We start from the raw sequence: 12168 nt of genomic DNA on the forward strand, positions 1-12168 counted from the left end.
CTGAATTTCCCAGACTTCATCTTCTATGGTTCTTCGATGTGAAGAACTTTTAGTGGGTTGTATGTTCTGTTCTGTTTTCAGAGCATGTCCGTGGACAGGTGATTCTAAAACACCATGCTTTGACAATGTAGGTGTCACAAATGTCACTTGAGTAATAGGAAGTGTTGATTTTATTTCTGTCTGCCTGTATACTCTTAGCAAGCAGCTGACCTAATTAGGTTCAGGCTACAGATTTTTGCTTTACCTTTTAAGAGCTGTCCATCCAATGCTTGTCATGAAGAATACATTATATGGATTTATGTTTTGTTTTTTTTTTTAAAAAAGGACCCCGATAGTTTAAGAGGGAAGAAACCAAGAGTAACTTACTCCTGTGTCTGGGCTCAAATGACTAGATGTTTGGGTTTTAGAGATGAGAGGAGTAAATTGGTAAAATCGTGATTTCTGTTCAGGACTAAACTAGGAACTTAAATCTAGCTGTGTCCTTACGGAAAGTGTAGGCTAGAGGTGACCTTCTGAGAAGAATTTAGATATAAGTGCTACTTAAGCTGTAGGATTTGAGGAGGTTGTCTAGGATGAGAGGGGAGAAAAGGAAAGTTGGTCCTCATACAGCCTTGGAAGCCTTTTAGAGGTTTAAAGTTAGGGTTTTTGTTGCTGTGATAGAACGCATGGCAGAAAAGCAAGTTGGGGGAAAAGGTTTATTCTGCTCACATTTTCACATCACAGTCCATCACCAGAGAACTCAAGCAGGGCAGGAACCTGGAGGCAGGAGCTGATGCAGTGGCCATGGAGAGGTGCAGATTAGTGGGTGTTCCCCATGCTCAGCCTGCTTTCTTATAGAGACCAGGACCACCTGCCTACCTACAGCAGCACCCACAATGGGTTGGGCCTTCCCTTATCAACCACTAATTAAGAAAATCCCTTATAGCCTGAGGTTTTCTCAATTGTGGCTCCCTTCTCTCTGGTGTCTGTAGCTTGTGTGGAGCTGACATAAAACCAGTCAGTACAGTAGATACGCATTAAGCAAGAGAGCAAGGAGCAGGAAAGTGGAAGGGGGCAGGGAAGAGCAGTTGTTAGACCCACGTAAAGCTCTGCTGCTGCTGCTGCCTGTGGCCAAGCATGACTTCACTGGCTGCCTGGAACAATGGCCTGGAGAAACGGCTGAACAACCACAGGACATTGCCCTTAAGAGCCTGGCCACACGAACTTGCACGTGTCATCGCAGGGTGTGCGTGTGCCTTTGACAGACAAAAGCTGACTGCCATGAAGGCTCCTGTCAGCTCTTGCTCGCCCCAGAGTGTAAGGGAGCTGGACCTGATGGAAGGCTTTCAGGAGCCATCCTGGCTTCCATGCCCTGGTCACGTCTCTCTTCCGCTCTCCTGGTGTCCACCAGTGGCATCGCCTCTTCCTCACTCCATCTGGTGTTGGAGTTCTTATTCTAGAAAGAGTCCCATAATGTATCAACCAATAGAAGTAGGAGGATGTAACATTATAGCAAGTATGGTCAGTCATCACCTACCTGATGATACATTCTAAAGACTGCTGGTCCGTGAGTGTCTGTCTGTCTTTCTGTCTTTCTGTCTGTGTATGTAAGAATCTCGCTATGTAGCCCTCTCTAGTCTGGAACTCCCTCTGTAGACCAGGCTTATCTTGAACTCAGAGATCCACCTGCCTCTGCCTCCCACTTACCTGGGATTAAACACTGAGCATCCATTCATAGATTCAGTCAGACCCTGACCCAGAGTAGTGTATGACCATTTTGAGGGTGAAGGAGTAATTATCTTTTCAAATGCTTCTTAAAAGTCAAGCAGAATCAGGACAGAAATTAGCTAGGGTTTGGCAATATGAAGATGACCCTGAGAAGCATGTTAAAATCATTATGATAACAGCGGCGTCGGGCGGATCAGCAGGGCTGAAAATCTCATTGCAGTATTGAACAGACTGGAATCTGAGGAGAGACAACTGAGATAAGATGCCACTGAGTCGGCCTGAGGGAGTATGGGATCAAGTGAGACTTAAGTCTTTTTATTTATTAAATCAGTAACACGTGCAGGCTAGTGCCACACCGTGCATATGGAGGTCAGGTGACAGCTTGGGGGAGATGGTTCTCCTGTATGGGATCTGAAGAGCAGACTCAGGTCAAGGTTTGCACACAGACACTTGCTGTGCCATCTTGCCACACCAGGGAAAGATTTTTTAAAATTTGAAATGTTACAGAATATGTCTATATAGTAATATTTTAGAGATCCAATAAAAAGAAAAGATCTAGATCTTTTCCCTCACCTGTAATTCATTCCTTACACTTTGCATTTTGTAGCCATTCCCTGGGTGGGGACTGTCGTCCTCTTAACCCAGATTTGTCTTCAAGATGATATGTTAGTCTGGTGTAACGGTGACTGTGGTTCCAGATTCTCAAAAAACCTGAGGCAAGAGCATTGCTTGAGTGCAGAAGTTTGAGGCCAGCCTGGGCAATTCAGTGAAATCCCACCTCAACAACAATGACGGGAATTCTGTGAGATGAAGGTATTCAGCCCTCTTGGTAGACTTGTGTACCTGAATCCAGATCATGCTTGTGGACTTGGGTGCTTAGTGATCCTAAAAGTGAGTTATACACACAACCTAATATTTTCGGCTGACTACTTTTTTAGATGAGTGGGGAAGGAAAACTATTATTTCCTTAGCTTCTCCAAGGTCTCTAATTGGGTTCATTGGAACAAAAAATAGATTAATGAAGGAAAGAAAATAAAATGGCAGCTTATTAACATCTGTGTCATCTATATATGGGAAAAATTACTTCATTTCAAAGCGATAGCATAGACTTTAAGGTTAAATTAGATTGTCTCTGAAACCAAGGGTTCTTTTGCCTGTATCTCCTGTTTTGAAGGAGGAGCACTGGGATTTCAGGTATGCACGGTGGTGTCTGGCTCTTTGAAGGTGGGTTCTGTCAGGCTTGCACTGTAGCCTCTGCACTCTGAGCTCTCACTCCCCCCTCCCCGCTCCTCGTTCTCCAGGCTTCTCTCAGGCTGTGTGCTTTCTTATCACGAGAGATTTTTTTTTTCAAAGAAAAAATTCTCTCTCTCTCTCTCTCTCTCTCTCTCTCTCTCTGTGTGTGTGTGTGTGTGTGTGTGTGTGTGTGTGTGTGTGTGAGAGAGAGAGAGAGAGAGAGAGAGAGAGAGAGAGAGAGAGACTGACTCTCAGTTTGGCACTCAAAGATCTCAATCAAATGAGGCTGACCTAGTCTCCCAATCTTGTCAGAGCAACTCTCCAGCCTATGTGCTGGCTCTATACCTTTCTATCTCGCTGAGAATCCCCTGGAGCCCTTTCTTTCTGGTGATGACCACAGTCTCTCCAAACATGTGTTCTCTGTACTTCTTGTTGCTGCTGCCAGAAGCAAAGCTATTCACATCTACACATGCATACATCTGGGAAATATTCATTTAAAAATAAATCAGAAAGAAAAGATTCAGAAGTTATCAGGTAGGAGAAAAATACAAAGCTGGCCTCTCTGTTGGATTTTATCACCATATGCACAGAACTGAGAGATGAGCTCTGGGGGAGGCGGGGAGGACTGCTGGAATTGTGCTACTGAAGCTTGAGTCACACAAGGTAAATCTGTTCACATTTTGTCTATAAGACAGCAAATAAAGTTCCAGCGTTGACAGAGGATTTGGCCTGGGATCATCCCTCAGTCCAGGAATAGTCAGTAACAGGCCAGTGACTGAATCTGACAGGAATCCCAATCGCTAAATACAATTATTTTAGTAAATTAGAAGTTGTTAGTATATATAAATATTAGGAGTAAGGGCCTGTGTAATTAATGCTATACAGGTGTTTCTCATGTGGAAATAAATAGTTAAGTAGCCTGTCCAGGGGCTGGGGAGATGGCTCAGTGGTTAGCAGCACTGACTGCTCTTCTAGAGGTCCGGAGTTCAACTCCCAGCAACCACATGGTGGCTCAGAACCATCTATGATGGGATCTGATGCCCTTTTCTGGTGTGTCTGAAGACAGATACAGTATATTCACAGACATAGAATAAAATAAACCTTTTTTTTTTAATGAAAAAAAAAAAAGTAGCCTGCCCATGCCTATGTGTCTACAAAAGGAAAAAAACATTGGAGGAAACTCAGAACTGAGACAGGAAGCAGAGCTATGGGTAAATACATTGCCCTGGGTAGATACATGCCAAGTCCAGGGTAATTTAGATTACAAAGCAGTGTGCTGAGCATTGGGGAACCAGAGCATGCTGGGTGGAGACGGGGCCTAGAGGGATAGTTGAGGGACACCAATGCATACTTTACAAAGTATACCTTAACCGTACCTAGGTTAAGGGCTCTGCCTTCCTCCATATCTGCCTGGAAAGAGAAGGAAAGACCAGCTGTGACCTCCAGGGCATTGTTGAGAGGGGAAAAAAGCCTTTTCCAATAATTCTCAGGAATTATTGGAAGTGTCTAAAAAGACCCTAAGGATTTGGGAATGTCCCTGACATTTCTGCCTTTCCATCAGAATTTTGAGCTGATCTGAGGCTGTCGATGATGTGAGATACAAGCTGACTGAGCAGCCTCTGTCTTTCTAGTCTTTGTTGTTGTGTTGGTGTCTGCATGTGGAGACCAGGGGACAGCCTCAGCCTTGGCCATGTGGAGGCCAGAGGCCAGCCTCAGCCTTGGCCATGTGGAGGTCAGGGGACAGCCTCAGCCTTGGCCTTGTGAGACCAGGGGACAGCCTCAGCCTTGTCCATGTGGAGGCCAGGGGACAGCCTCAGCCTTGGCCATGTTCTTTAGGCACCATCTACCATCTGGCTGTGGAGTTGTTGTTGAGTTTTGTTTGTTTTGTTTTGTTTTTGAGACAGGGTGTCCTTAGCCCTGAGTTTTTAAGCTGCCCAGTGATTTGTCTCCGTGTCCTGATTTGTTCTGTTGGATTTTAGTTGTTGTTTTGAGATAGGGTTTCACTGTGTAACCCTGGCTGGCCTGGAGCTCCCTATGTAGACCAGGCTGGCCTCTACCTCCAAAGTGCCGGGATTAAAGGCATGCACTGCTTAAAAACATCAACATGGGCTCTGAGAATTGATGAGATCCTTGTGTTTGTAAAGTACCCCCCCCCATGCCCATTTATAATTTGTTTCTACTTCTTTTTTTTTTTTTTTTTGGTTCTTTTTTTTCGGAGCTGGGGACCGAACCCAGGGCCTTGTGCTTCCTAGGTAAGCGCTCTACCACTGAGCTAAATCCCCAGCCCCTTTGTTTCTACTTCTTTAGATAGCATTTTAGAAATATTATTTCTAAAATGTTTCAAGGAGCCAGCAAGATGGCTTAGCTGTTAAAGACCCTTGCCACCAAGCCTAACAGCCTGAGCTCAATTGCTGGGACACACATGGGGGAACTGACCTCTGTCAGTTTTCCTGTGGCCTCCACAAACATGCCATGGTATCTGTGCATGTATACATGCAGACACACACATACACACACACACACAAACACACACACACGTAATAAAAATGTAAAAGAATGTTTCAAGTGTGTCTTGCTTTCTTAGAATCTGAACTATTGGTCATCTTTCAGATGATTCACATGGCCGGGCAGCATGGCTTTAAGCAGGTCATTTTCAGTGAAAGTGCCCCAGTAACTCTGTTAGATGCTGAATTCGCTCTTGGCTGTGGCAACGAAGAGGCTTCCCCCTGCCCCAGTCCCCCCAGTCTTTGTGGCTTTTGCTCTCAGACATGATTTCTCACAGCTCGGAAGGGCTGCTGTGTTCAGCCGTTTCAGCTGGAGCTGACAGTGGGTTGTTCAGACTGAGACCTCATTCTTGTAGAACCCAGGTAGAAGGGCCAATGCCTACTTCCAGAATGATCTCTGGGTGAAGCAGAGGAAGATTAGCAGCAGCATGCCCTAAAAGGACTTTGCAGAACTCTTCTGCATTTCATTGGTAGGAGTGAGGAACATAGTGAGACAGGCACCCCAAATTAAAAGAATAGGAAAGTGGAGTTGGCCGCTGGGATTCAGGGTGCGAAGGTGAGTGTCTGTTGAGTAGTAATATGAACAACTGTGGATGTGTCTGTCTTATGATGAAAAACCGTCTATTTTCAATTAGTCAGCCAGACCCAGTTGGGAACGTAGTCAGGAAGGACACAGGCCTCTTCTCCATCAGAGCTCATCAGGGTGACATTGAGCTTCTTCACAGCTGTGTCAGGCATCCTGGACATCTGTAGGGAACACGTGTGCTGTCTTCTGTGTTCCTTAGTGGGACTTAATGGTATATAGTGCCCACACTTATTTCTCTTGGGGCGCCCTTTGGACGGTATATGGGTTGTTTCCAGTGTTCCGGCTGCCAGCAGGTTGGGTGACAGCCACTCTGGTCTGCTCTGTGGATTTCAGCACAGCTTTCTCAGCCTTTAAGAGCTTTGTTTTGGTGACTGAGAAGGACGGGTTCACTTACGGTACCATCTTGTTGAGGTTCCATTACAAAACAAAACATTAAAACAGTGGTTCTCAACCCAAAGGGTTCTCTAATGACCTTTTAACAGGGGTTGCATATCAGATATTCTGGATATCAGATACTTATATTATGATTCATAACAGCAAAGTCACAGTTATGAAGTAGCAACAAAATAATTTTATGGTCGGGAGTTGCAACAACACAGAAATCTGTATTAAGGAAGCATTGGAAAGATTGAGAACCACTGCATTAAAGGACATTTTTTTCTTTAGTGATATTTTAACTATGAAATGAGAAGAATCTGGTAGGGAAGAAGGTTTCCAAGGGCTGGGAGTGAGAAGGATTTAAATCAAACTTCAATTACTTTAATGGAAGCATCTCTCAGCATTAGCACATGAAATAGTACCAGACTTCCAACTAAAATGTGGCACCGCCTAGCTCTGGACCCCACGCTTTTTAGCATGGACCTCCCTGCGAGTTTCAAGCTATTCGGTTACCTACTGCTTTTCAGTGCTAGATCTGCTTGCATTGTCCTGGAACTTTCTCCCTTTAGACTTCCTGTTTCTCACCAGGAGCCGGGTGTACAGGGTGAGGGCTCCTGTTCTCCTTGTTGCTTCTGTGGGCTCACACCTCAGTGGGACATTCAGTAGCTTCCCCTGATCCAAGAAGAGCACCTTACCAACACGTTCTCCTGCCATGAGTTCTTACGGCTTCTCCTGGCATTCCTCCAAACTGGCTTTCTAGTACATTTTGCTGCTGCGATACCTTTGTAAAATTCCTGTTTCCATAGTTTTGTCCTCTCCATAAGATCTGGGAATCAGTCCTGGTTGGGCTGGCTCCTTTTGGGTGCTGTCTGTCAGCCCTGGGAGCGTGGCTGCATCCTAGAGCTGCTGTCTCTTTATATCTGTGTGATTAACTCTCCTGTTACAATTACCCATATTTTATATCTGGATTTCTCGGTTTAAGTTAGCGTGTGGTTCCTGTCTTCTAATTTAACTTTGACTTATATGTAGTTAAGTAGTAGCTCTGGCCTCATAAGTTGTTCTGAGGCCAATACCTGCAAAACAGTATGGTGTCTGACAGCGTTTGGTGTTGCGTCTGCCAACATCGTTATTGTCATTGTCGTCATCGTCATCATAGTTATCGTCATCGTAACCACCAGCAGCATCTAGAAGTAATGTTTCTGTCATTTGTCCACAGGATGTTTCGTCTTAACGCCCTCTCTGCGTTGGCAGAACTGGCCGTGGGCTCCCGCTGGTACCATGGAACATCTCAGCCCACACAGACTAAGCGGAGACTGATGTTGGTGGCGTTCCTCGGAGCATCCGCGGTGACTGCAAGTACCGGTCTCCTGTGGAAGAAGTGAGTGTTGTCTCTGGCTTGGTTCCACTTCAGAGTTTCTTTGCTGAATCATTTGGTGTTGATGATGTTGGTCTGTGGAATAAGTTGTGTCCCCTGCCAGAGCAGGGACATCGGGATTGGTGGCACTGGAGTTGGTGGCATCCAGGTTGATGGCATCAGGTTGGTGACATGTTGTCAGCCTGAGAAATTCTGAGATACCTGTGTGGTTTCCATCCTGGCTCTTTGTTGGCCCAAATTTCTTTCTCATTTTGCTTTCTCCCCCTCTTAAATTTGCCTTTCTTTGTAACTGAAGCCTTTTGTGCAGTGCCCATGCTGTGGAGTCAATGGCTGGTGCCTTTATGTCTTTACATGAGCATGACTTTACTTAAAAAGACAAAAACAAGGCCTGCAGGATTCAAAGTGACCTAGGGTGAGAACCTGGGTGTTCTAAACCAAGAGAAACCTCGTTCTACAAGATACTTAAGCATAACAGTGTTTCAAAATGTGCTGTAGGAAACTAATTGAAACAAATCACATGTCTGATCTGCCTGTGGGTCTACTCCTGAGGGCAGAGTCCCTGTCTCAAAACTTAACCCAGAAGCTATCTCCACTTGACAACTGCCCACACGGGAAAAATGAGTTTCATTGACGATGGGAGCCACACTTAAGGGCAAGTCCCATGCCCAGGCCTTTCTTTGCTCTGCTTGTATTTTGTGATTTCCTATTTTGTGTTTTTATGGTGTGTGTGTCTGTGTGTGTGTGTGTGTGTGTGTATGTGTGTGTGTGTGTGTGTGTGCGTGTCTGTGTCTGTGTCTGTGTGTCTGTGTGTCTGTGTGTGTGTGTGTGTGTGTGTCTGTGTGTCTGTGTTTCTCTGCTTTTTCTTTATTGATTGTTTCTATTTGCCTGTTTGTGTTCTAAAGCAAAAGAAAAAGGTGTAGAGTTGGAAGGAGGGAGATGGGGAGGACTTGAGAGGAGATGGGGAGGATCTGGGAGGAGATGGGGAGGGAAACCAAGATCGAAACAGATTACCTTGAGCTAGGTGTGGTGGTGCACACCTTTAATCCCAACAATTAGGAGGCGAATGTAGATGAATCTCTGAGTTGGATGCTAGCCTGGTCTACATAGTGAGTTCCAGGATGGCCAGGGCTATGTAGAGAGACCTTGTGTCAGAGAACCAAACCAGCCAAACAAAAGAATATAATCATGTTTAAAAAATAATAACTTCAATAAACAAAAATCTGAGAAAAAGGTTCATTCATTATTCTAGTACACTAATAGCAACATATTCTCCTCTCTCTCGTTCTCCCCCTCCCTCCTCTGTCTCCTTGCTCTTTGGGAGCACAGCTGAGGACTTTTGATGGATGGTGTTCCTTCATTAGTCACACACATTCTGTTTTCTTTGTAAAAGGTACCGGCCAACCTAAAAGAATAAGGATACACTGTTAGGGGGAAGCATCTTTGGGGTGTTTTGATTTGTTCTAGTTTGGGTTTTTGAGATGGGATCTCACTGTGTAGCCCTGGCTGGCCTGATACTTGCTCTGTAGATCAGGCTGCCCAGGGATGTGCTGTGAGTGCTGAGATCTCAGGTGTAAGCACCGCGTCTATCACATTTGACATTTTGGGGTTTATAAAAATGACAGTGGGTCTAGGAGTCAGTCAGGGGTAAAGTGCTTGTCATGCAAGCGTGAAAAGCTCACACAAAGCCAAATGTGGAAGGGCATCTGTCATCTTCCAGGGAGATGAGAAAGACCAGAGAAGCCCTGGAAGCTCATGGACCAGGTAGCCTAGAGGATGTTTGTAGCCACAAACAAGAAAGAGAACCTGTTCAAACAGGTGGTAGACGAAGATCAACACCTGAGGTTGTCCTCTGACCAGCACACACTAGCCTGGCACATGCATGCTCCCACTTCTGCATTTCTACATGCATATCACACACACACACACATGTACACACACACATGTACACACATACATATACATACACATACATGCACACACATATACATATGCATATATACACATACATACACATGCATGTACGCACATACAGATACATACACATACATAGACACACAAATACATACAGAGGGAGAGAGATTTTATTACTTGTTTTTATTTTATTTCTATTTTTTATTACTGTAAATGGTATGTAGCATTTCTCACATTAGCCATTTAAAAACATTTTAACCTTATTAAATATAGTCTCATTGTGAATTATGACTCTGAATGTCCTCCTCTTGAAAGAATGAAGTAGGGTACTTATTAAAAAGAATGAAATGACATACTCATTGGAAAGTAAGCCTAAGATGATATCCTGGAGCTGGCGATCCAGACCAGGTTCAGTTCTCAGTAACCACATGAGTCTAAAACTCCAGTCCCAGAGCATCCAGTGCCCTCTTCTGTCCTCTGCGTGCGCACACACACACACACACACACACACACACACACACACACACACACACACACACACACAATGCACAGACATACATTCAGGATAACTGATATTCCCGTGAAATGGGGATGAGCATGAAATGATGAACCCACTGAAGAGCAACTTCCTGTGCCCTCCCGTCTGTCCTTCTTCAGACCGTTACAGCCTGAGAGCGGGAACTAGCCATGCCCCATACCTCACCTGCTCTGTGCTTTAACTCAGCTCCGTCACTCATGGAAACAGTGCAGTGCACAGGTAGCCCTCGCCCTTTGTGCCTAGCTTAGGTAGGTAGCAGGCTGCTGCTTTTGCTTCATGCGCGTGTGTACCACAGGGGGTGCTGAGTGTTTCCAGTTGTTTTAGGGGGTTCTTCTTGTGGGATTCATGGCAAGTGTGATTGGAGCTCTGCTAAGCTGTGCGCGAGTGCTTGTTAACGTTATGGAGCTGCCAGCTTAATCTAGGCTTCTCTTCTGTACCACCAGGGCTCACGCAGAATCTCCACCGAGCGTCAACAGCAAGAAGACTGACGCTGGAGATAAGGGGAAGAGCAAGGACACCCGGGAAGTGTCCAGCCATGAAGGAAGCGCTGCAGACACTGCGGCCGAGCCTTACCCAGAGGAGAAGAAGAAGAAGCGTTCTGGATTCAGAGACAGAAAAGTATGGATCAGAGGTTTGCTAGTGAATCAGAACCGTGTCCTAAAGAGGAGCATGCTGCCCGGCTCCTACTCATGTTTCAGAAGGGTTGCAGCCCCCCTGAGCTCCTCACTTCTTTATTATTGGTGTAAGCCAAAGGTACCTCAGAGTGTGAAGTGTTGTGTGACAGACTTTCCTGGGGAGTCGCCACACACACACACACACACACACACACACACACACACACACACACACACACACACACACACGTACGTACGTACGTACAGCCCACCCAGGACAGGCACAGCTCTCAAAAACTGGGAACCTGGAACACACTGCACAGCTGGTGGGCAGCTCAACAGGTTGGAGAATGTCCTTTCTGGGTGCCTCCAATGGTCTAAACCTCTGCCAGGTCACCCACCTGGTTTTTGTCGTCGTCCCCCAACCCCACCCCCAGGCTACTTAGCTGGTCTCTCAGCGACTTGGCAGTCTTCTCTATTTCCTCTTGGAAGGGAGGGGCCTCGTGAATCTGGTCAGTTTCTGGGACTTCCTGGAGCTATTTTGAGTTGCTTACCTTCTGACTTCAGGAGCTTCCCTAACCAGTGGAATGTTTCCATCTCAACAACTATACAAGGGGGAGTCAAAGGAAGACAAACAGTGTGGAGGGTTGTTCAGGGTGAACATATTCTTTGTTCTTTCAGTTCAAATAGTAAGTTGGTTCTTGCTTTCTAGGTCTTCCTATTTGGTTTGGTTTGGTTTGGTTTGGTTTGGTTTGGTTTGGTTTGCTTTGGTTTGGTTTGGTTTGGTTTGCTTTGCTTTGCTTTGCTTTGCTTTGCTTTGCTTTGCTTTGCTTTGCTTTGCTTTGTTTTGTTTTGCTTTGGTTTTTTAAGACAGAGTTTCTCTATGCAGTCCTGGCTGTCCTGGAAATTACTGTGTAGACCAGACTGGTCTTGAACTCACTGAGATACACCTGCCTCAGACTCCTGAGTCCTGGGATCAAAGGTGTGCTCAACCACATTCAGCTATTATGGGTCTTCTTAATGTTTAACATTATCATAGATACACTGAATGTGTGATATTTCTGGTTTGTTATGTCAAAGCAAACCATTAAAGCAGAAAGTAAAGGGAGAATAATACTTGTGGGGAGACAAACAATTCCCAGAAAGCCAAATAGTTGTGGACAGGGTAAACTATGACCACAGCACTGCAGCTTTACCTCAGAAAGTTTCCATTTTGCTATAGTGCCTGTGATGTCAGACACTGGATTCTGTGTCTCAATAATGCTCAGAAGGGTTGTTTCTTAGACAACTTGAAATTTTCAGTTGTTTTGAGCTACAGAAAT

General features: G+C 45.2%; 1 protein-coding gene across 2 annotated transcripts in view; it reads left to right on the plus strand.

Annotated features, from left to right (window-relative positions):
• Window positions 1–12168, plus strand: part of Micu1 (mitochondrial calcium uptake 1) — a 145999-nt gene that overhangs the window by 18550 nt on the left and 115281 nt on the right. For both annotated transcript variants that reach the window (XM_087597903.1, NM_199412.2), the window contains 2 exon segments: window positions 7625–7786; window positions 10676–10850. In XM_087597903.1, coding sequence (XP_087454029.1) covers window positions 7626–7786; window positions 10676–10850 — 336 coding nt within the window. In that variant the 5' untranslated portion in view covers window position 7625.

This window comes from Rattus norvegicus, chromosome 20 (assembly GCF_021556685.1).
Source record: "Rattus norvegicus strain SHRSP/BbbUtx chromosome 20, alternate assembly SHRSP_T2T, whole genome shotgun sequence".
NCBI lineage: Eukaryota > Metazoa > Chordata > Mammalia > Rodentia > Muridae > Rattus > Rattus norvegicus.